This window comes from Lepisosteus platostomus, chromosome 6 (assembly GCF_059453375.1).
Source record: "Lepisosteus platostomus isolate fLepPlt1 chromosome 6, fLepPlt1.hap1, whole genome shotgun sequence".
Lineage (NCBI taxonomy): Eukaryota > Metazoa > Chordata > Actinopteri > Semionotiformes > Lepisosteidae > Lepisosteus > Lepisosteus platostomus.
In genome coordinates this window covers 64668631-64691894 of record NC_142616.1, presented here as the reverse complement: position 1 = coordinate 64691894, position 23264 = coordinate 64668631, and the positions used below count along the sequence as shown (strand labels likewise).

Below are 23264 nucleotides of genomic sequence, written 5' to 3'. Positions count from 1 at the left end.
CTTGTGATCATCAATCATTGTGATCTTATTAGTGCTTATATGGAAAGAATGTTTAAGTGCTGAGTATTATGTTTTTGAACAGACCATGTCAGAGAAATATTGGTTTACATCTGCCAGTGCAGCTTTATTGTACAATGGCTGTATATTACAGCTGAAATTAACTTCAAAGTCAAAATCTTTCATATTAAATTAGAAACAATGCAATTAAATACATTATCTTTGAGGGATGCAAGTCTCAATACTTTGTTCTGTTCTTATTATGCCTTCTTCTGTACTGCTCAAAATCTGTTTTATTTAAAACACTCCATTTTATTTTACATCACAGTACATTTGTACTTTCACTGCAGTAAAACATTTCTACCCATAGTATTGATAATACCTAATTCTGGGGGTGATGCAGCTTACCACAAACAAGACATTATTTAAATTGAGGGAGAGTTCCTGTTTAGTTTTTTTAGAAGAGATTAGAGCTGAGGAAAAATATTTTAGCTAGTGTTTTAATCATTTCATATAAGCATCTCAGCAATTCAGATTGCTTGATGTACTTATATTAAGTCTGATCATATCCACATTGTGCTGTACCCCTGGTGGTATAAAATGATGTTTAAATCCTAGGGAATAGTGACAAGAGTGGATCTGATAATGCGGAGAGATTTGCAAGAATCACTGTAGCCAAATGCTTCAATGTTGGCTGACAGCTCGTGGGACGATGTTAAAGTCATTTTAACTCTTTCAAAAGATTTAGTATTGAAAGCAGAAAGATTAATTTGTTTGAAAGATTCCAAAGCACAGTTTTACCCATCCTCTAATTAGCAGTTCGTTGGAAACCAATGAATCCTTGTCTTTTCTTTACCATTTTAGGAAGGTAAAGGTGTGTGAGAGGGGAACAAGGTGACTTGACAGAAAACAACCGCTATCACACAGTTTTAATTCATTATTAACTGCTTACACTTAAATAGGACTTTTCTGGACACTCCAGTCCAAGCTCCCCTCCACCACCACCAATGTGCAGCATCCACCTGGATGATGTGACAGCAGCCAGAGTGCGCCAGAGTACTCCCCACACATCTTGTGCTCTTTTGAGTCTTGCTTTCTGTCCTGTGCCTCCAGGGTAGGAAATAGGCTCTAGCTTTATACAGCCCACGCCAAGATACAGGAGTCTTACTGATGATGCATGATAATATAGTATACAGTATATTAGTGGATAAATATGTAATAATATGCTTTATTGTATAGAGCACCTTTCATAAAACAGGATCCCTGTACAATAAAAAGATAATAGCTCTAGGAATGCAAGTCTGACCATATCAGTTTTAAGGCAACAGACAAGACACTCAATTTTATTGTGCACCTGGGTTGTGGAACGAAAATGTCACCGTGCAGCTTAGGTCCATATCGGGAGGAAACTCAGTCCTCTCCAGTTTACAGTAGTGCTGAGGGGACAAGACCAAGAACAGAGTCCAGGGAAAGCCACGTAAGTGTGAGTTATTAGGTGGCCGGGACCTTTAAAGCCAAGAGCAACATCTTTATGTCCCTGGTAAATTCACCAGGAAGCCAGTGCAGTGAAGCATGTTTGCTGGAACGAGATCAAGTCCGAACTCTGCCTGCCACATTTTCAACATGCTTTTATAAGGTGTTATAATTCAACCTAGCAAACAGGGTTTTCCAGAAGTCTATGCTTGAGTACTAAGACCACAGAATTCAGGTAAGGGTTTCATAAAAGCTATCTAAACAGAAAATGAAATCCCAAAAGTCTACCGTAATTAGTCATTCACTTTTCTAGAGACAGTGACACTGGTGCCTCTGCACCAGGTTAGTAAATATGATGCAGGTTCACATGGGATCCGTTAAGGAATTTCCTTTAACTTCGTTATTGTAACCAACAGCATAGACATTGTTTCTCAATTTATTTAGATTCAACAAATTACTTTTTACATTAAGGCATATTTGGAAAAAAGCAAGTCACTGATACAAAATACATAAAACAGTATGTTATCAGTGTTTCTCACCCAGTGGTCCACACTGAACAAACCAATATCATTAGAAACTGATGGAAATTATATTCAGACCGTCACGATTAAGAGCTCTTGAAAATGCCATTTGAAATCATTATAATATCACATCACATCATTTTAATAGGAATGTATTTGTTCTACAATAAATGACAGCAAATTTGCTTAAAGGTAGAAAACTGTTTTTTTTGTCGTTTCTATTTACTATCCACACCTAATGACTTTCAAAATAAATATATATATAATTAATAAAACAATCTACATTTGTTAATGGATAGCTAAATGATGCATACATGTTTCAAATATGTACTGTACATATAATGCATATATATATATCTTTACCCTATTAATTTCTTAACTGCTAATTAAGAGTTAAAAAGCATTTTTATTTTATCACACTCTTCTATACAGCATTAAAATCTATCAGAGAAACTGGAAAAAATGTAAAGAATCTAAAAGATTTTGTTTTTAGTGAAGTTGAAGACTTTCTAAAAACATAGATTTGTCATTTTTAAAACTACAGATTATTTGACATCATTAAAGTAGTTTAATATGATGTGGAAAAATCAAATGATTAATATTGGTAATCGATTTGTATGAGTTCATACCGATATACATTTAATTTTGTAGTTATTTAAAATGAAGGCAGACAGTTGAAGAACTATATGGTAACGCTAGAGGGAGCCCTTTAGTCAAAGAGACTGATCTGTTAAAAATTCAAGTCAAAACTGTGCTGGAGCTATTATATTAATCTAACCTTAAATTGTAACCTCTTAGTTGAATATATATTGCAATGGGCCTAATTTAAGTGAGTGTCAAAATTTTACCAGTACATTGCTTATACAGTATGTACTGTACGTACAAACTGGAACAGAATTAATTCATACATGGAAAGTCCCTTGGATGTCAAAAGACCATCCAATTATATAAATCTATAATTCCCAAATCCACTATGAACATGCATTCACAGACCCTTTGTCTCAGGAATTCTACAGCACTTCAGATTCCAAATCAGTTTACATTTGTTCTTTGAACTCCAGTATTCACCCACTAAACTCTATATCAATCTGTGCTGATTTAGAACATCAAATCTGGACACATTTTGAGACTGTAGGCTTCAACTGCTTGTGATTTACAAAAAGGACCACTGAAGACTTAATTTATTCCAATTTGTGTTGCATAGTTCAGATTGCAGCATTTCAATGTTTAAAAAAACGATACTGAAAAATATAACTTCTTCATATTCTAAGAATATCATACAGATGAGGCATTAAATCCTATTTTAATGAAATAATAGTCAAAGCAGTATCATTACTAAAATGACCTTGAAGAAACAAGGTTTTAAAAATGATTTAAATATTTTTACAGACAAAAATGAGATCAAGACGAACATAACTATCCATTGTCAAACTGTTGTCTCTCTGTTGCCTTTGATTCACAGATGGTTTTATGATCACTATTGTTGTATATTTTTCATAAAAACACTCATGACAAAGATTTCCTACACATTTTAAAAGGAAAGTTTGAACCTTCTACATCCTGTGTACATATCCTTTAAAATATACTTCTGTTGATTTTCAGAAGCATAATCAGCTGTCCTTAAAAACAGAAAAAGACAAACAAAAGTTCTGCAGTTTGCTCAGCTTGTGTCTCAGATAAGGACCGGTGACCTCAGCGTTCATGAATATCATCTGAAATGGTGAATTCCACTCCTTCTGGCCTCTGCCAACAACTGGGAAATACTGTACTACTGAAAGGAAAGAGATGCACTGATAAAACAACAGAGGTTTTGTTCAGCTTGAATCACAACAGCCACACATTCAGAGAGATGCTATTTTTAAACGTGTTTCAAAAGACTAATTAATGAGGTTGCTAATAAAAGACCATATCCTTCATTAGTGGTCAGATCATCAATTGTTCTGTCCTTTGGGAGAACACAAATCCTTTTTTGCCTATGAATGCTGTTGAACAGTCATTTCTATGATTATCTGCAACTTCAAAGTATTGTAGCGTACAGCTTGCCATAGACATGTTCCATTGCTTTGCAAATTACATTTAAAATCCATACTGTATGTATACTCCATATGATTCTACATAATACATGTTGCCATTTGAAATATGCAAAGTAAATAAAACAGTTGTATGAAAGTTCTTGACAGGTTAGTTCTTGCTGAAATATCCTGATTGAGAGAACAGCATAATGATTAAGATATAATGAGAGCTGTAGCACAAAGGACTGTTTTATTTCTGATCCCTGTGGAGTTGAAGAGGCCTTGCAGCTGTGAGTCATGATGTTCAGCCACTAGAGTTTACATGCATATCTGGACAGCTTTTGAGACAGCAGGCTGTTCAGCTGCTCATGATTTCAAAAAAGACCACAGAAGACTCATATTAAGAAGGTTCTAGACTAACCCACAGTACAGTAAACCCTTAGTCTCGCAGACCTTTCTTTAACGGACTTTGGGTTTAAAGGAGAATTCTGTCTGTAAAATCAGAAATACTGGACTTGCCCCACAATAACGGACAAAGACTGGTGAAGTGCTAGCTAGCCTGGATAACAGACTTGGATTATTCTTAAAAATGAATGGCGAATGGCAAAATAGAAGAAATTAAAGTAGAAATGGGCTGTAGTTTTATATTTATAACATATACTATAATTTATAAATATAGTTATAAATTATAGTATATCACATTTCCCTACGGGATTAATAAAGTATTATCTATCTACTTATGACACCATCCATTACGCAAAAACAATTCCAGTACAGTAATGTACACGAAAGTAACACAAATATGTAATAAATCTCAGTCAGATGGAAAAATAAACAATAGCATATTTTGCACAGAATACCTTTAAATAGGTCTAAAAAGCATACATATCAAAGGCACCCTATAGGGGAAGGGCAATTGGTATAGAGATACAGTAGGGGAATTTCTTACAACGGGTGGTTTATGTGTTTTGGATATTTTAGCAAATTTAACAGTAAATTTATTACATGAAATAAAGAGCTGGAATATTTATAATAAAAAATACACTGGAACTATTTTCACTGACTGTGTTGATTGCAATAGGTAAAACAATAAATCAGGAGATTTATTTAGTAACAATTTAATCAGTAATTTAGGGGGGCTGTGAACACTACAGTATGCCTGTGTGCCTGTCTGAAGGCTGTTGGACATCACCAGGCTGAAAAAACTACATTCATGATTTAACGGACATTCAGCAAGAATGAATACCTCTTCCCACATACAGTGTTAGTCTGTTAAACTGAGAGTTTGCTGTACATTAATGCACAAAAATAATCTTAAGTTCAAATATGCAGTTATACACAAACTAGTACATTGATTAAGGACGATTCAACCTAATCCAGTTAAAACAGCATTACACATTCTGACGTTATCTCAGGTGATAGGTGTCCTTCTCTCTTACAAAAGTGACCTATTAAATATTGTAGCACGCCCACTCTTTGTTCGGGGTACTGAACCGATGGGGTGATTTGATGCCTAAGTCGGTGATGCTGAGTTGAAATACAGAGAAAGGACATCTCCACTGAAATGCTGTGATCTGTAAATTACTTTGTGTCTTGGGCCATAGGTTACTGGAGGAAAAACACAATAAGGCTCTTGGTAAACACTTCCACACAGTAAAAGTGCCACTTCTACACCTTTCTGAAATTACCTGGCCACTGGGTTTGCTTAGCTTTTAACGTTTGGTCTTTGAACCCCAAACGCCGTGATGAAGATGTTTACAACCACAATGATGAAGACCAGTCCGGTGGCAATGTTATTGAGATGGTTCAGCCTGACTTGCTTGTTTTCATCGTTCAGGTTGTACCGAACTGCAGAAAAGGGAGAAAAATAAAAGCATTTTAAAGTTTTTTTTTCCATCTGTATTCCTGAGCAGTTCTCCCGGGTTTCTCTCAGGGGGATGCTTAGGAAGACAACAGAACGCTGGGCATAATTTCTGAAGAAATGTATGTTATTTTGGTACATCCTTTTAAGAAGTGTTTCAAAATTTAACAAGGCAGTTTATACCTTTCAGTCTAGGCTCAGGCTGGCACACTAGGGCAGTGTTTGGCATTGCTGCCTTGCAGTGGGGTCAGTTCCTGGGGTGCTGTCTGTGTGGAGTTTGCATGTTCCCCCCATGTTTATGTGGGTTTCCTCCAGGTGCTCTGGTTATCTCCCACAGTCCAAGGACATGCTGGTAGGTTAACTGGCTTCTGGGAAAACTGGCCCTGGTGTGAGTGTATGCATCTTTGTGAATGTTTATGCCCTGCGATGGACTGGCGTCCTGTCCAGGATGTATCCTGCCTTGTGCCCGTTGCTTAGAGGGACAGACTCCAGCCCCCCTGCTGCCCTGTACTGGATAAAGTGGTTGAAAAATGGATGGATGGATTTTAGCAAAGGCTCAAGTCCTGGGCCCTGACGCATCGTATATGATAACTGTGCTGTTCGGCTGTAACCGATGTTTAAAAATAGTACGAATTAAAAGCAGCAGGTTCCTCATAACATTTCAAGGAGGCATCCTCTGATGGCCCCAGCCTGAAAGAAGGGACATAGTGTGCAGAGTAGCTGCTTGAGTGGTGCACAGCAACAGAGCGCAGACAGATGGGGAGGAATGTGACGCCATGGCCGATCCTGTAACATGCTCCATCAATAAAATACTGTACCACGTCCTGTCCTCGCTAAGGGTGGAGCACACTTCACACTGTAAATGCCAGGCAATTACAGCCTCAACTCAGATAACTCTTTTCTTCTACTAGGAGTTCAGGATTTGGTCAGGATATTAAATCAAGATTTAATACAGATTCATACAGAGGCATTCAGTACAATAATGAAGCCCTCATCATTCTGTTGCTGAAGTACAGTATGTTTTTTCCTACTATCCTGGACCCCCTGATAGGACGCCTTGCCAGAAATCGAGGCAGCTTATTTGTGGATTGCTAACTCTTCTTCCGTTCAGATAGTGTTTTCCTCTTGCATGCTGCTAAATTATACCCACGGGCACCTTCAGTGCCGCAAAGATGGAACAGTTACTTCAGAGTCAACCTGCAAAACTAAAATTTTCCTGCCGTTTTCACAGCGCATTGATCTGTTACTGGACACTTTCCAGAATCCATTACGAAATTTAAATGCACGGACTGCTCTGCAGGGATTCTCACTCACCTATGAAAATGAGGAGCACCCCCACAATGACCTGCAGCGTGAGGGATATGCTGATGAGGATGATGAGGGGGATGTAGAATTCGAAGGAGCTGCCCTGCTCGATCACGGCTTTCAGCTGGGAGGCGTTGGCCATCAGGAGAGCCACATCCAGCATGCTCTCTGCCGCGCTCTTCTTATTGGCGTAGTGATTAATGTTGATGGGCCCCGCACTGCGCAGAACACGGCCACTCCGCGACCCCTGACCCGAGAGAGAGAGAGAGAGAGAGAGAGAGAGAGAGAGAGAGAGAGAGAGAGAGAGACACACACACGTTAGCACCATAAGACTTGAACCTCAAACACATTTTCTTTTTAATTGCAAGATTGCTTTGCACACCGTGGATTTGAAGTCACACAAAACTAAGAAACTGCTATTTTTTTCTTGTTTTTTTGTCCCTTTAATTTGGTCACGCTAATTTTGCATACAATTAGCACAGCGTTATCTTGCTTTCACGAGAGATTTTCTACTGTTTTTATAAATATTTCATCATAAATCCCTGCGCTTTAGCTATGATGTGCTGTAGTGCACTTATAGTAGCTCTGTTTAACTACGGTATAGTAGTACTAAGTACTAAGTACTACGTACTGAAATATATAGTTTTATATGAGAGACCTCTGTACTGGGCAACAATAATGATGCTGACACAAAAGATAATCTAATACTTTTGCTAGTAATTTATTTTAGATGGTCTTTTTTTAGATGGTTTATTTATTTTGTGCAACCACAGATGTATTTTATGATGCAGTAGGACTGAATACATACATTAGCTGTATTTTTTTAACATATGGTTTCATATTACTTTCAATTGAAGATGTAATGGAAAGTGTAATGGGACTGTGGGTGCCGCTCTCATTACTGCTGGTTCTGGACTATTAATAAAGGCCTGTCATTGAAGAAAAGTACAACTGAGCAACTGGTTAATTCCTCTGAACTAGTGACCTGGAACATGACCAGTGTTTACTGCCTGTCAGTCTGGCCTGCAGTTAATGGGGTTACTGATGTAGGGTACTTGGAGAGTGGTCAAATTGCCCTATTCAAGCAAAGACTTGTTTACTAAAGACTGGAATTCAGAAACATTCCATTCAGCATTTCCACTGTATCTTCTTAAGGGGCAGTCTTGCTTTTTCTTACGAATGAGAGTTGCAAGACTATAGCTATTCCAAAGGGATCACATGTAAATGTCTGGGCTCAGATGTTTTTAGAATTGTATTTTTGAGCTGAGACATTTTCAATTGCCTGCATGCATACACACGGCACCTACTGTCAACCTTTCTCTTTCCCAGAGACTTAGAAAAGCTCCATTAAGCTCCATTTACCCTTTAGGTTAGTGACTTAGAAAAGCTCCATTAAGAAACCATACTTATAGCTTAGCCAGATCAAGTCAAAACCTTGACCTGCTTCAACAATCGCAAATTAAAACCCTGCTGCGCAGTGGGAGATTTCCTTCTGAGCAGAAGAACAAAGACTCTTACAATCTTCATAGCTGTCAAGTACTGGGGTTTGAATTGCAATAGAAATTGGGCAGGTTGAAGTATTCATTCTGATCTAGGCCTAAGTCAGTTTGAAAACATTCTAGCATTTTTTAGTTTGTCCACCTGCACTACCACTCTTAAAGATCACAAACAAGGGATCACAAAGGGTTAAGGGTTTTGTTCCACAGATCATTTGTGGAATTTAAAAAGTGGAAATCCCCCGATGTCAGTTGGTGACCTTTCTGTTGCTTAACTGACCAAAATAAGGTTACACATTACAACATTCTTATCGTCTGGATGTCCATCTACAGTACCTTTCCCTCTTAAGCCTTCAGATAATGAAGGTCAAAGCAATGCTACTCTTCTCAAACCAAATATTGCTTCCTAAAAGAACTGAGACCTAAACAGTCTTACCTTCAAAAATATGCCAGCAGTACAAAAGTGCTTTTGAAAACCTCTATAAGCACAGATTGCTTCACCCAGGGATTCACGTCTGATGGAGATGAATGTTGTATAAGTATACAGCTGTCATTAAATGTTTACATATTACAACAGACATTTATAATTAACACATTTCTTAATAAGAGACATTTTCAATTTTCTTTTAATTTCAGGAATTGTTTTGCTTGCAAAACTCCATGAATGTGAAAAGAAAAATATTTGTGATGTGATGCTATAAAAGTATTGTCTACAAAGGTGCTTTAAATATCAGTATGCTCATTTCTAATTTTTTTTTCCAGAAGTTATAAATTTCCACTGCATTATGTAAACGTCTGATGGTAAATATATATTCACTATTAAAATATTGTTTTAATTCATAAATATAAAGCTTGCTAAATCTACAAATATTAAGTATTAATCACAATTGGTAGACACACATTTTTTCATGTACCTATAAACTAGGCTTAGGGTAGGTTTTTAGCAAACTAATAAAAGAGTAACAAAGGATGGGGACTTCCGGTCAAAGGCAGATGTCATCTTGTGGGCTTGTCCTCTCGTTGAACCTGTACGCCTAGTCCAGTTACTCTTATACAGTAGGTCTCCCTCCAGTTAGTCACATGCTATTTAATAATAATAATAATAATAATAATAATAATAATAATTTCTTACATTTATATACAGCTTTTTCTGGACACTCCACTTAAAGCGCTTTACAGGTAATGGGGACTCCCGTCCACCACCACCAGTGTGCAGCCCCACCTGGATGATGCGACGGCAGCCATAGTGCGCCAGAACGCTCACCACACATCAGCGATCAGTGGGGAGGAGAGCAGAGTAATGAAACCAATTCATAGATGAGGATTATTAGGAGGCCATGACTGGTAAGGGCCAATGGAAAACTTGGCCAGGACGCTGGGGTTACACCCCTACTCTTTACGAGAAATGCCCTGGGATTTTTAATGACCACAGAGAGTCAGGACCTCGGTTTTACGTCTCATCCAAAGGACGGTGCCTGTTTGCAGTATAGTGTCCCCATCACTATGCTGGGGCATTAGGACCCACATGGACCGCAGGGTGAGCGCCCCCTGCTGGCCCCACTAACACCTCTTCCAGCAGCAGCCTTAGTTTTTCAACTATTAGGACTTAGTATATAATGCATCAAGTGAAGGGAACATGTCCGGGAGGGCTGGAAATATCCTGATTTTCACTCCCATTTGATCTAAATTACTTAATTGAACACATCACCTGTTTAATTGATCGGAGTTTAATTGTTCCAGGCCTTTAGAAATTAATGACTTAAAGGCTACCCATAAAACCTGCTGGACTGGGGCTCACCAGGATCAGCATCACTGATCCTGCAGACTGCTGGGCAAATCAGTAATCATTTTCCCTGATTAGAGATAGAGCGTACGCTGGATCTGAGGTTGTAAGGCAGATTGCTTTAGAAGACACGCGTTTCCAAGAAATATATATTTAAGTTTAACTCTTTAATTGACAATGCTAAAAAGGATCAGCTTTCTTACATTACTGAGTACCTTTCTTAACTCTACAAGGATTATATTAGCTGTGGAGCGGGTCGTGCTTTTTAGGAAGAAAAAGACCCTTCTTTCTTCTGAGTTAGAAAGTGTACGAAAAGCAAATTCTTAACTTTGGCGTCAGGTTGTGTATACAATGCGAACAATGATTGTGGTTTGTAATTTTAGAACTTCCACAGCAAATGACAGGTTTCAAAAGTAATACTCTGATTGTCAAAAGCTGATAAAGGTTAACTAAGACTGAAAACATTTCTAGATTATAATTTGCATATAATTATACTTTGTTTAAGATCATCTTTATTTAGGGACATGTACCTTTCCTTTTTATACTGTTAAAAACGGAATAAAAGCATAGCAACATGGAGATAAATAGTGTGGTAACACATAAGGAGCTCTGTTAAAACACAGCACAATAAGAAACTGCAGCGTGGAAAATGCAGTTACAACTTTGGAGGAAAGGGTAGTATATAGAGCAAACCATGGTAAATGTTCCTATAGGATGTTACAGCTGTCTGTGGAGAGTTTGTGAAAAAACAGTAACATTTCTGTGATGAATGAGTGTTCCATTAGCTTCCAGCGGAGACATCGTCTTCAAATACTTTAACAAACAACGATACATTTGGAAATGTACAGTATTTGGAAAATGTGGATCCATATACTTCTGAATTCTGTTCTTATGGACAGCACCACAACACATTCTAGTCTTTGAGTTAAAGGTCTCTCAGGGTTTTCATTCCAGCTCTGATCTTCATTACTAGCAGGTGATTTGACTTCTCTTTCAAACCTAACTGCTACTAACTGCACGCTAACTGAAAGGTTCTTGTAAGCCAAACTCCAGCCTTGACAGTTGCTCAATCTGCAATACACAGTATCTCTTGCTTTTCTGGGAGCACAGTTCCTACATTACACCTGTAGGTGGCAATGTACCTGAATGGCTGTGGGAACTAACCCACAGAGCAAAGTCCACTTGGATCAGCTATTTGTTTACACAGTCAAGGCAGGTCATTGCAATCAATCGTGCCAGCTCACAATTTCTTAAATTTGTACAGAAAAAGCAGTATAAAAGATCTAGCTATTTGGAAATGGAGAGAATTCTCAACATCTATCTTAAAATCCTGTGGCTCTTTATTCAAGGAAAGTACTGTGCTTTCCAGGTCTAGCACAGGATGTGTAGTTAACAAAGAACCGTTGTGCACAGCAGCACATTAATCTGCCAAAAATTAAAAACCACATTTACTCTGAGACAACTCGCACATAACATACCAAGAGACAGAAAATAAAATCACTTGATGTGAACATGTCAGACAAGCATGTCTGCCTACTGTATGTATATATCCCCACGAATGCAAGGCCAGTTACGCACTTTGAGATAGCAGAGAAATAAGTAAAATTCAAGCGCAGTATACTGTGATGAAAGACTTTCATGTAAATGACTGAAGATTAGGGACATATCTGAGGACACTAATCAACAGCATAAAGCTGACAGGGCTCTTAAGGAGATATAGTTTTTTATATAAATATTAAACACACTCACTTCTTCTTAGTAACTGGGTGGACAGGCAATACATTCATTTCATTCATTATGAATTGTGTCTACTGACTTCATTTGCATTTGTTAAAAAATGTTTTCATACTTTGGCAAGTGTTTTCATTAAGAATATTTACAAATTTAAGTTGAGCATAATTTTGCATCCCTAAAATGTAATCAATCCAATTGACTCTTGCTCTGCACATGATATTTATTATAGGAGTCTGTGTGCTTATTTGCAGCTGGGGAGCTGGGGATGCAGTGAATATGAATTATTCAATACTTCTATTTTGTTTGTGTCTTGCATTCATCAGATCATGAGGAAATGCTTATGTGAATGTTTTAATTGCATTGAAACTAAGTAATACACCCTTGCAAGTAAAATTGAAATGTAGCAAGAGAAAAAAGTGATTGAATAGCATGTGCCTAAACATACAGGTCACTTCTTGATGGGGACTTTTTCATCCTTTTATTTGTTAATATATTATTTTAATATTTTTAATATTTTTGCAAGACAATGCAATTAACAGCAGCATACGAAAACTAGAAAGCACCATAAGAAGATTGTCTGTAGAAGCAGTTCTTCAGTGTTTTTTTTTTCAGGATATGACAGATAATATATACTGTTTGATGACCTCAGTTCTTCCATTAAAAATATATTTTTGGCACTCAGTGTGTCCAGAAAAGTTCTATTCATCTATAGGACACAAAAATAGCAATTTTCTGCCAATTCTGACACATTAACAATCTAATTACTGACACCAGGATGAAAAGGAATGCTTTTGCTCAACGCTAAAAACAACCCAGTATTTTAAGTATTTATTCCCAACATATTTGGCCAGTTTCTGTGGGATGCTAAGCTTTACTTTAGCTATTTTACACTTAGTAGCTGTTGACAGGTTCTCCATAGTTACCCACAACTCCTCTTCCACTTTCTGCCAAATGACATACGGTATTTTAATAGCCTGTAGAATGCCAAGAATAAACTAATATTTCTAATTTTATATGAGGTTATGGGGCTTTAAATTGCCCATCTGTTTTTGCTGAATTTACTGCATGATATCTTTGGATAACATGCTATTTCTGACTCTTTTCTGAACACTAAAACACAAAAGCACCCTTGGGAATGTTTTTTTTTCCCCACCAGGTAACAGAAAATAGCAGGACTCAAAAGGTGACTTCAAACCCAGTGCATTTTTTTTCCCCAATGGAGATATTTAAGTTTTTGCTCCAAAACATCCTGTAAGAACCTCCAGTGTGTGTTGTTCTGCTGTCTCGAGGCTGTATTTTTATCTTAATGACACGTCTGCCTTGTGGAACTACACTTCTGACAAGGACTGCTCTGGGGTGGCTCCATGATACATCTCAGCTTCTCAGCCTCTGCATCTAGGCAGCTTCACTGTAAGCAACAATACCCCGCTGTTTTGAGAGCTTCTTATCTCTTCCTTTTCAACTATCCTTGGACAAAATGTGAGAAACACTTATTTTTAAACACAGCATGGAGTTTTCCCCTCTTTTAATTTCCTAATGGAAATTAAAACGATTTTGAAGCGGGAGTGCTCTGATCCTTTTACTCTGTTATCTTTTAAAGTACAGTCTTTATCCGGGCAAAGCTGTAATGTAGTCTAGAATTATGCCACGTATTGTTTTTTTTTATTCAGCAAATGGCAAATATGGAGCTTAGGAAACCATTTTATAGAAATCAATTGCGGGTTTAACTGGCAAAAAAATAACCAGAAGTTTCTTTTTCCAACTGAATAGTTTATTATCTTTATCTTTTAAGCACTTTGCCCGTGGCAGAGGCACAAAGGACCCCGCTGTATTTCATCAGCCTGAGACGCTTCAGGACCGTCAGGCTACTGGGGGCTTCCCTTGCCCAGTTCCCTTTGGTACTTAGCATATAAAGAGGTGTTGCAGGAATGTGGGCAGATGGGGTGACAGCACCCCACTTCCAACTCTGTCTTACCTCGGATCTCATCCCTCAGTTCCAAAGCCCTGGGACCTTGTAGCTGCGATCTGGGATTTTAATCTTCGGTTTTTAAACCTGACCTTGGTCCTGAGAAACAGACTTGACGGCATTCAAGTCAGCCCATTCCCTACAGCTGCCTCTCACTCAGAGTGTAAGCAGCGCATTTAAACAGATTCTTATCTGTACTGCTTCTAACGTATGTTTCAGAAAGATATCATTAACAAAAACACATAATGCTCCTTTAAGATCCAAGGTTAGGTCTGATTTTTTTTTGCATATTAGTTCAATCCTTGAATGTTATTTATTAATTCCTGGTCTTGAATCCTTTTTAAATGAAGGATTAAATCATTAAACCAGTGAAAACAATATTTTTCCTTTTTGTAGTCTATTACCATACTAAGAGACTGTGTATGTTCACAACGTCTGTTCAATCTGACAACCTTTTTAGGAAATACAAAACTATAACAGTAGAAAATGAAAATAAAACACTTGTCAGCTTTTTTGTGGCAAGTTTCTAATCAGTCATTATTTTTGTTAAACCCACCCTGTTACTTGATCTGAGTTTGTCACGTTGGTACAGTACTCTTTAAATTAATGCACCATAATGTGATTCAGAAATATCTAACATAATATACAACATTTTTGGGAATTCATAGCTTGTTATTTATGTAATTCATGCCATATGAAAATAGTAGGTTTTTATATCTCCTGGCTCATAGCCACAAACCCTGCCACCGCACACAGGGGAGAATGAGGAGTTAACAGCAGGTTCCTCTAACCCACCCACCTTTCTGCTGCTTGCCTTCAGCACATCACAGGTAGCGCTGCCCTGTACATGGTGGGTTAGTACCAAATAGTACCAAAACTTGTCCCTTGCCAACAAAACTACATGGCTACCAGTGCCTGGGATGCTGTATGAGTGGCCGAGGGAGCCCTGGTAGACTAATGTCACCATCTGTTATCCGCTTGGGGAGTCCCAGTTATAGTCGGCTAGTAACATGCTAGTTGGCTTGCAAGTTAGTAACATGCACAGTTGGCTAGTAACATGACCCAGGCTTGAATCCTCAGAAGTTTATTGTCCAACCTCCCCACGGGAAACCTCCTGTTCACTCAGGAGGCCCACTCTAGAGGTTTTGTGCTGTTTTCAGCTTGGAACAGCAGGAACAGTAGTTCCTGAACTACAAGGAAATGTACGCAACCCAAATCTCAATATGTGAATATGCAATTCCTGCTTTATTTGGTTCATTTTTTTGCTTACACTTTAGATGTGTAAATGTTTTTTTCATATCTATATGTATTCACGTTTCCATTTAATGGTGCTCCACTGCTTCTGTATTTTCATGTGAAAATGCAATTTGGCTTGCACTGAATTCTCCAGTGGTAGGAGGTCTGACCTTGTAGCATAGCAGGATTCCCTGTTGTCTGTGGAGTGAAGCCACTTGGCTCTGATGCTGGTACCTCCGCTGTGAGGCTGTGACTCTCACAATTAAAAACATTAATTTAGACATCAACTTCAATTTGTGTTACCAGAAAATAAATTAACTTGACATACAGTAAAAGACCTAGCAGAAGAATAAAAGGCGAATATATTCACTTACAGACTGCAGTGCACCACTAACGAAAAAGGCACGGATGTAGCTGTTCACTGCACACTGAAATCACGGAACACAAATACTGATGCTAGAATATAAGAGCAAGCTTTTCTAATGTGTTCGAAGACAGTTTTTAAACCTTTAAGAAAGTAAGAAAAAGAGAAGCCTGTTTTAAAATCAAAGGTGGGTTAACTATTGCCCAAGAGTAGTTGAAGCCTTGTTTCGAAGCTCTCAAAGCTGATATGGGGCTCCGCCCTTGACTTGGACTCAGCTGTGCAGCAGTGGTTTACAGTTTTGCACTCGCTACAGGCCAAGACATTGCAAAGAACGCTCAGTTGACTTTTATCCACTCTCCCTCCCCGCTGCTCCTGCCAACAAACTCATGTCAGCAACTTTCTGGTCAGTTTCCTCCACCGGATACTGGTCATATTCCCAGAAAAGCTCCTTTATGTTAAGATCGGTTTTGTTACATAGGCTAGCACAATGAGAGCTGATCGAATTCTGGAGAATTTTCCTGCCTCACTTGAGCAGATGACTTCCTTTTCTTCGGCAAAACAAACCTACCCAGCACATAATACACACATATATATATACTGTATATACAAGAGGGTGAGATGGAAGATTTTGGGGAAGGAAAACAACAATGGGCCCAAAGCACAGACACACACATACAAATAGCTCTAATATTGTGTCCCTTCCTAAGGCAGAAGCAGTTTAAGAGGGTCTGCAGGTAATTATTGACTTTCCAATGAGTGTGACATATTGCAAATTATTGACTTATTGAGCGTCAAGCATTTTGTTTTATCACAGAAGTCTGAACTGCATCAGACACACAGGCACAATCACTATATACAGTAAGTGTGTGGAAAAGCATGGCTCATTAAACAGCTACTCTTTCAAAAAAAGCATAAGAAATAGAACATATGAAAAATCTCGCATTGTGTGAAGTAACAAATATCACTGTTTTGTTGTGAACACAAGATTGTTGTCGCTTTTGCACTAGTTTATGTTAATTTCCTCCGCTTTATTACAGCTGAATCAAGAAGCAGTAGCAGGACACTAAACTGGAGGGTTTTATAAGAATTATTTTCCTTCACAACAGTTAGGCTAATCAGACTTAGATGAGGAGCTCTGTGGTGACATAATACTGTTTATAGCAAACCGAGACCAGTCCAGCAAGGACAGAAATCGGTTTGATGACATCAGGAGTATTGAGCAGGATTGTCACACTAAGCATCCTGTGGAGTCGATTTCTTCCTGTGCTGTTGGAACACCGCACATACAGTATCTCAATCAGTTCCAGGCTGTTGGAATGCCACCCCACCTCGCATGAATGAAATGAAATGTTGTTATTAAAGCCTTCGGGCCAGAGAAATAACTTTCACGGTCTGGCATGCAGGACCGAAAACATTCCCCAAGCCATCAGAAGAGAGATTTAGGTAGACTTTAGACAAAGCTGCCCGTGTCTGAGAGTGACATCTTTCATCTGCACCTCAGCAGGGGTTCTAATTATGCGAGGGTCAATAGATCCAATTCATGTCACATCACTTTGGAGTTGCTATGAATAATTTATTTTCCTTCGCGACTTGTTTTTCCCTTCAAGTGATTTATAAAGCAAACCAGGCCTAAAGCCGTGTTTTGTAAAGGTGGGTTCGGAAAATGTCTTTCACAAATGCAGCACGTTTTATTTACTTTTCATGAAACGCCTGCATACAAATGACCATTTAGGAATTCAAAGCCATCACTTGAAAGCAGGGGCTCCTAATTGTGGAGGCCAGGGTTGAAAATCTCTTTTACTTATCAGCAGCTAAAGGCTGTGGAGCAGTTTTAGTTAAACCATATTTGGGTCCATTTTACCCTGAGCTAAACTTACTGTAAGGACACATTGAAAGCCTTTGGATTTCAGGCACTGGATACCCCTTATTTTAACACAATAGATTTCAAAAGAACATAAGAAATGTGAGAAAGGATTTGACCCATCAGTTGTTTTTATCTAGTTGATCCATGGTCTCAGCTATTCCTTGATAGAAGAGTATCAGCATCAACACCATGGTAGGATATCCCATAACGCTTTGTGTAAAAAAAATGCCTCCTGTCCTCAGTTTTATATGCACGTCCATAAAGTTTTAACTTGTGTCTTCCGGTTCATGTTTTATTGTCGATTTCCCATGCCTTAATATTGTCATTGGCTTTGCGGATTTTGAATAGTCAGGTCTCCTCACAGTCTTTTTTTAAGACTTAAAAGGTTCAGTTCCTTTAGTCTGGCACGGTAGTATATTCAGTCCAAACCCAGGAATGTGATGCTCCTAGTCTGGGCTGAGTCTCGAGCAGCAATGTCTTTTTTGTATAACATGGTGACCAACATCATGCACACTTTTTTAAGTGAGCTTCTGTAGTACATTGGATTTACCATCATGGTCTTAGTATTGAGGAACCTGGCAATAAAAAAAATTAACATAATTTATCATTTTGCCCCCGTTACACCCACCCCAGGCAAATATACTGTATCTTGAGGATTCCAAGGTTTCTTTAATCAGCCACAGTGTGATTTAGTCCACTGTGCTCTGTTTCAGCCTACAGTTTTCTGATATCACAGTTCAGATTTGAACCAGTGACCTTGAGACTTGAGAATAAGACAAATCCTACACCAGGACTGGAGCCTTTTACTCAACTAACCAAAAATCACTATCTCTATCTCTAACCTTCACATTTCCTATGCTCTGGTCTCATACTGTTATGTACTTTAAAGTGCTTCATTTTAAATACCATTACATTTTTGGTTTCTTTATGCGGAAGAATACAAAATGAATTCCTGTCATTTTTTTTTAGTGACGTACTAGAGGACAGACAAATGAGATATTAATTATTCACGTCCAGTCAAACCAATAAGCTATTGCATGTTTTATTTTCTAGCAGTTTTCATCAAATGAAAGACCAACAAAAAGGTTTTGAATGACAGAACTGGAAAACAGAGCCCTGTATTACACAAACCCAGATGCCTACACTATGGGATTTTCATTATTTCACAGGACCCAAGGTCACATAGGAGTTTAAAAATTTTACAGCTCTAAACTACCCTTTTCCCTAGTAAAACTGACCTCAAAAGTGATTGCAGAAGTAAAAATGAACTCTTAGATTATGGGGAAAGGAGTTGTCACTTCTCCATTGCATTGCAAAATCAAATCTATTTTTCTCAGCTTCACAAATGCAGAGTAGCAGGTTTTCAGATGTTTGGGAAACAATAAGACAATACACGAAATCCATCAAAATTGCATAAATTACTGCTGCTTTATTTCACCAGATTTACATCGGTGTTATTATTTATTCAAATATGCAGAATATAAAGAACATAAAACGTTAAAAAACGTGGGGAGGACATGCAGTTCAGTTAGCCTAATCTGTAATTAGTAACTAATTGATACAAGCATCTAATCCAGACTTTACTTGAGGGAAGGCAGGGTGTCAACTTCAAATGTTAATTCAACTTCGACTAGTGTGTTCCTCACTCACACAACCTTTTGTGGGGTTTGAAGATACTATAGTAACATCTGCTACGATATTTCAAATTTCAAATTGACTCTGAAGTGTACTAATTGGTGTGGTTATTATTTTTGTGACATCCCATCTCGGCTGAAAAGGGTTGCCTTTTCTTTCTAAATCCTGAGTGAACCACTATAAGGGAGCACTTCTGAAAAAAGTTACAAGATATTTAAACTCTTGTAGCTAGTTTTGGGGGGGTACAGAGGAATTAGCTATTTCACAAGTGAAAACATCTCCGTTTCCACGACAGCAGAAAGATGTTGAAAGTATAAAGGTCAAAGGTAAGCAGATTTATATTTTCATTACAATACATAAAGCAAGTACATGCTACACAGTACATACAGTATCTCTACACATCTCTACATAGTACAGATCATCCAGGTACATTTCCAGGCATACAGGACTGTCCTACATTGACAGGTTGAAGGGACAGAATCCTTTTAATCGGGCGAAGAGAAGACTGCAAGGGGACTGCATTCAATAGCCTCACAGGTCCTCACTAAGCCCATCTAACAGACATCTACGGAATCTGCAGTGAAATACAAACAGGACGACACAAGGGGAAACTAAGGCGATTATGTCTGAGAACGTGAGGGAATTCTTCACGCAAAAGGAAGGCAGCAGAAGTCTACAAAAAAGCCGCTTCTAATTTGATACCCTAGTTTCCTTCAAGGAACCAAAAGGTCCAGATGGGCTAAAATTCTCCTCTTGTTCGGAACCTGTCTTATATTCTAGTTTAAATGACAGATTTTGACAGCACGATGGCACAGGGGTGAGCATTGTTGCCTCGCAGTGCTGGGGCCCTGGGTTCAATTCCAGACCCAGGGTGCTACGGTAGATGTGTGGAGTTCATATGTTCTCCCTGTGTTCATGTGGATTTCCTCCCACAGTCCAAAACCATTCTGGTAAAATTGGACCTGAGTGTGTGTGTATATCTGTGTCTGTGTGTCCAGTACTATAGACTGGAATCCCACCCAGGGTGTACCCTGCCTTGTGCCCATTGTTTACCAGGATAGTCTCCACCCCCCCACGCCCCTGAATTGAAAGAGGCTGTTAGAAAATGTAAAATATATCATCCATCCAACACAACTTCAGTGTTGTTTTTTGGTCTATCAAAATCGCCACAAAACAAATTCTTCAGCTATAGCTACCCCCACAGGATCTGTGGCACACGGTTCTTGCAGAAAACTCTCTAGTCACCACGAACGTCTCAGCTTTTCCCATATTAAACTTGCGAGCGTGTTTTCATTGCCTTTAGGCAGGCTCTTCCCAAAATGTAAAAATGACAGAATTTGACAGTAAAAGTTTCTAAAACCACTTCTGGCACGTAGGCGGTTTACAATTCCCTATTTGTTCTGGCTAGCCCTAATAACCTGGTTTAGTTTTTTTTTTTTATTCATTAAGTTAACTTGTCCATCATTTTCTTCTCCATAAACTTAAAATTGCTTTTTTTTTTAATTTACCGACAAAAGTTGGAGTCTGTCCTCATTCCAGCATTTCAATACCAAACGGAGCAGCTCAAGAAGAGGGGTTTTTAACTGGTCATGAGGAATCTCGGCAGGTTCTTTTATAAAAAGAGCCCTTAGCCTTTTAGTCTAGTTAAACTGTTATCTGCACTCATTGTACACACGCAAAATTATATAACATTGAGCGACTCAAAGCAATATTAGGCAAATTATATATACCCCGTAAAAAAATGAGTCTATTTCCAGAGTTAAACAACTATATGTGTAGAAACGAAGGAATAAATTACATATCTATACTTTTTTTAAAGACGGAATTACTGGAATTAGTTTTTCCACTAAAGCAACTGCATGCACTGCCCTGTACTGTACGAATTCTACTCTCTCTTTGGCTGTATATAATTTTATTTTAAAAATAATAATGGACGAAATGCACATACAGTCTACTCAAAGGTCTCATCGCGGTGTCTGTTAAATGTTTTATTTGACATCCTTGATTATTTTGGAATGTTATTTCCCTGAATTTCCAGAAACATTATCCTTCTTCATTTCGTTAGCTCTCCACGTTTTGCAACCACATGATCTCGTACAAACATAATTCCCCTTGCAAGCACGGTATTTCCAATTACGTTATCATCAGACAGTGGCCGGAGTGAGAGGGGGGGAGCTCACCATCACGACACCGGACAGTGTCCATAAACAGGTCACCGAGACAGCCGATAACCGAGACGAGATTCAAACACTAAAAACGAAAGTAACACAAATGCCTGTCGTCGACGTGTTGTGTTTCACATTATACATTAAAAATAATCCTTTGCGGTCAAAAGCACTAAGAATGGCAATAGTTATAACACTAGTGCACAAGTCTTCGGCCTTAAACTGAACACCGCCTACACACAGACACAAAAGGCTCAAGGCTGGCAAAATGACTATTTTTCCTGATCGCCCTTTGTTTTCTTGCACTTGATAATTTAACCATTTGCTCATCCTGTAACAACTGGTGTTACAGTTCGTCAGTCCGGCATTTGGAAACCCGGCATTTCCCATCCAAAAAAAAAAAAGAAGTGTTCATTCGCGGCCACTACGGTTTTGTTTACGGCTTACCGGTCCGGTGAGAAAGTCTCCGCTGGTTCCGTCGGGACGTCCGTTCATCTCCATGCTTTCATCCATCTTGTGTGCGGGCACAAGGAAACTGTTTCACATTCGCAGTCCACCGTAAAGGGCTGAAGTCGCCTTTCAACTTGCTCACCGCGGTGCGATAACGGGTACGAGGCGAAGTTCGCTGTCGCTTCCTCTACCAATGAGACGCAGACGCCAGGCAGGGAGCTGAATGCAAAAAAAAAAATAAGGCAACCGAAAGTAACTTCCCCTGTCAGCCTGTATCTTTTGTCGAAATACGAAATATTGCGTGTCACTGGCGATTCCTCTACAAGCGTGCTTACACGGGGCAGGATGGTGCAGGATGTTGGGTTATAACCGTGTAGCCAAGGTGACTGTCCTGTGATAATGCTATTATTACTAAACGTGGTCTTTTTTTTAATATATATATAAAAACCAAGGAAGAGCCTGAGCTAGCTGTTTTAAAAAATAACCCCACACCATAACTAATCCTGCACATTGGTGGTGGTGGAGGGGAGTCCCCATTACCTGTAAAGCGCTTTGAGTGGAGTGTCCAGAAAAGCGCTATGTAAGTGTAAGCAATTATTATTATTATTATTATTATTATTATTATTATTATTATTATTATTATTATTATTAATCATAATAATCAAAGTATTTAAAATGTATCAGGGAGGCGTGTGTAACTTGAAGTGTTACCACTTTAAAACATATTATATCGCATGGGCTTCATACATAAAATAAAATCTATATTTCTTTTTCCAAATAGGCAGTTTGTCTTCCCTACATGTTATTTCACGAGTATTCACCATCAAAATAAGATTATGGTGCAATTCCCACAACCTACAGGAAGGAAAGAGATACTTCTGTTTTCTAAATCTTGTGATGGGAAGCTTCCTCACAGATTATATCTGTTTTTTTGTATCAGAAAAATGTAAAAAGTGATTATGAAGAACGTGACTGGAAATTGTCGCATTCATTTTAGGGAACATTACAGATATAATGGTGTTGAACAGCACCTGGCTATTGTGAATACACTGTCATCACAGCATCGGTTTCTTATCAAGAACTGATGCTGTTCTGTAATTAAGTCTGTACACTAGACACTGTGCTAAGTATAGCAGGCGATGTCTGCAACAGGAGCAGCCAGCACCTCATCCAACCTCGGACCTGTTGGCTTCACTGTTCCTACGATTGCTCACCACGTAAAAATAATTGTCACACGTAAGTTATACACTGCGGCACGCCTGCTATATAAAGTTGGAGAAGAGGTGCCAACCGTGTCTTGAAGAGCTTGGAACTGGACATCCTTTGCCTGTAACACACCGGTATAAAGGGAATCTGAAAGTCAGTAAAAACGGTCCAGGTGTGATCTCATTGTGGCCTGCTG

General features: G+C 38.6%; 1 protein-coding gene across 2 annotated transcripts; it reads right to left on the bottom strand.

The window, feature by feature from the left end:
- Positions 1–1890: 1890 nt before the first annotated feature.
- Positions 1891–23171, bottom strand: LOC148662131 (ninjurin-1-like). Of its 2 annotated transcripts, XM_088636934.1 has the most exons (5): positions 23154–23171; positions 21860–22081; positions 7179–7416; positions 5692–5851; positions 1891–3762 (listed from the first exon to the last, which is right to left on the bottom strand). In XM_088636934.1, exons 2-4 carry the CDS (start codon positions 21923–21925, stop codon positions 5709–5711), a joined length of 447 nt encoding a protein of 148 aa, XP_088493060.1. In that variant the 5' UTR covers positions 21926–22081; positions 23154–23171; the 3' UTR covers positions 1891–3762; positions 5692–5708. The 2 variants fall into 2 exon arrangements, with proteins under 2 accessions (XP_088493060.1, XP_088493061.1); XM_088636935.1 differs by lacking the exon at positions 23154–23171 and having other exon boundaries at positions 1891–3759; positions 21860–22158.
- Between the last annotated feature and the right edge of the window lie 93 nt (positions 23172–23264).

Bases quoted from the DNA above. Each gene is read 5' to 3' on its own strand.
- LOC148662131 (XM_088636934.1), bottom strand. From the start codon at position 21,925: ATGGATGAAAGCATGGAGATGAACGGACGTCCCGACGGAACCAGCGGA. The intron at 7,417-21,859 runs GTAAGCCGTAAA...CTCTCGGGTCAG, and splicing joins GAGACTTTCTCACCGGACCG to GGGTCGCGGAGTGGCCGTGT. The intron at 5,852-7,178 runs GTGAGTGAGAAT...CCTTTTCTGCAG, and splicing joins GGTGCTCCTCATTTTCATAG to TTCGGTACAACCTGAACGAT.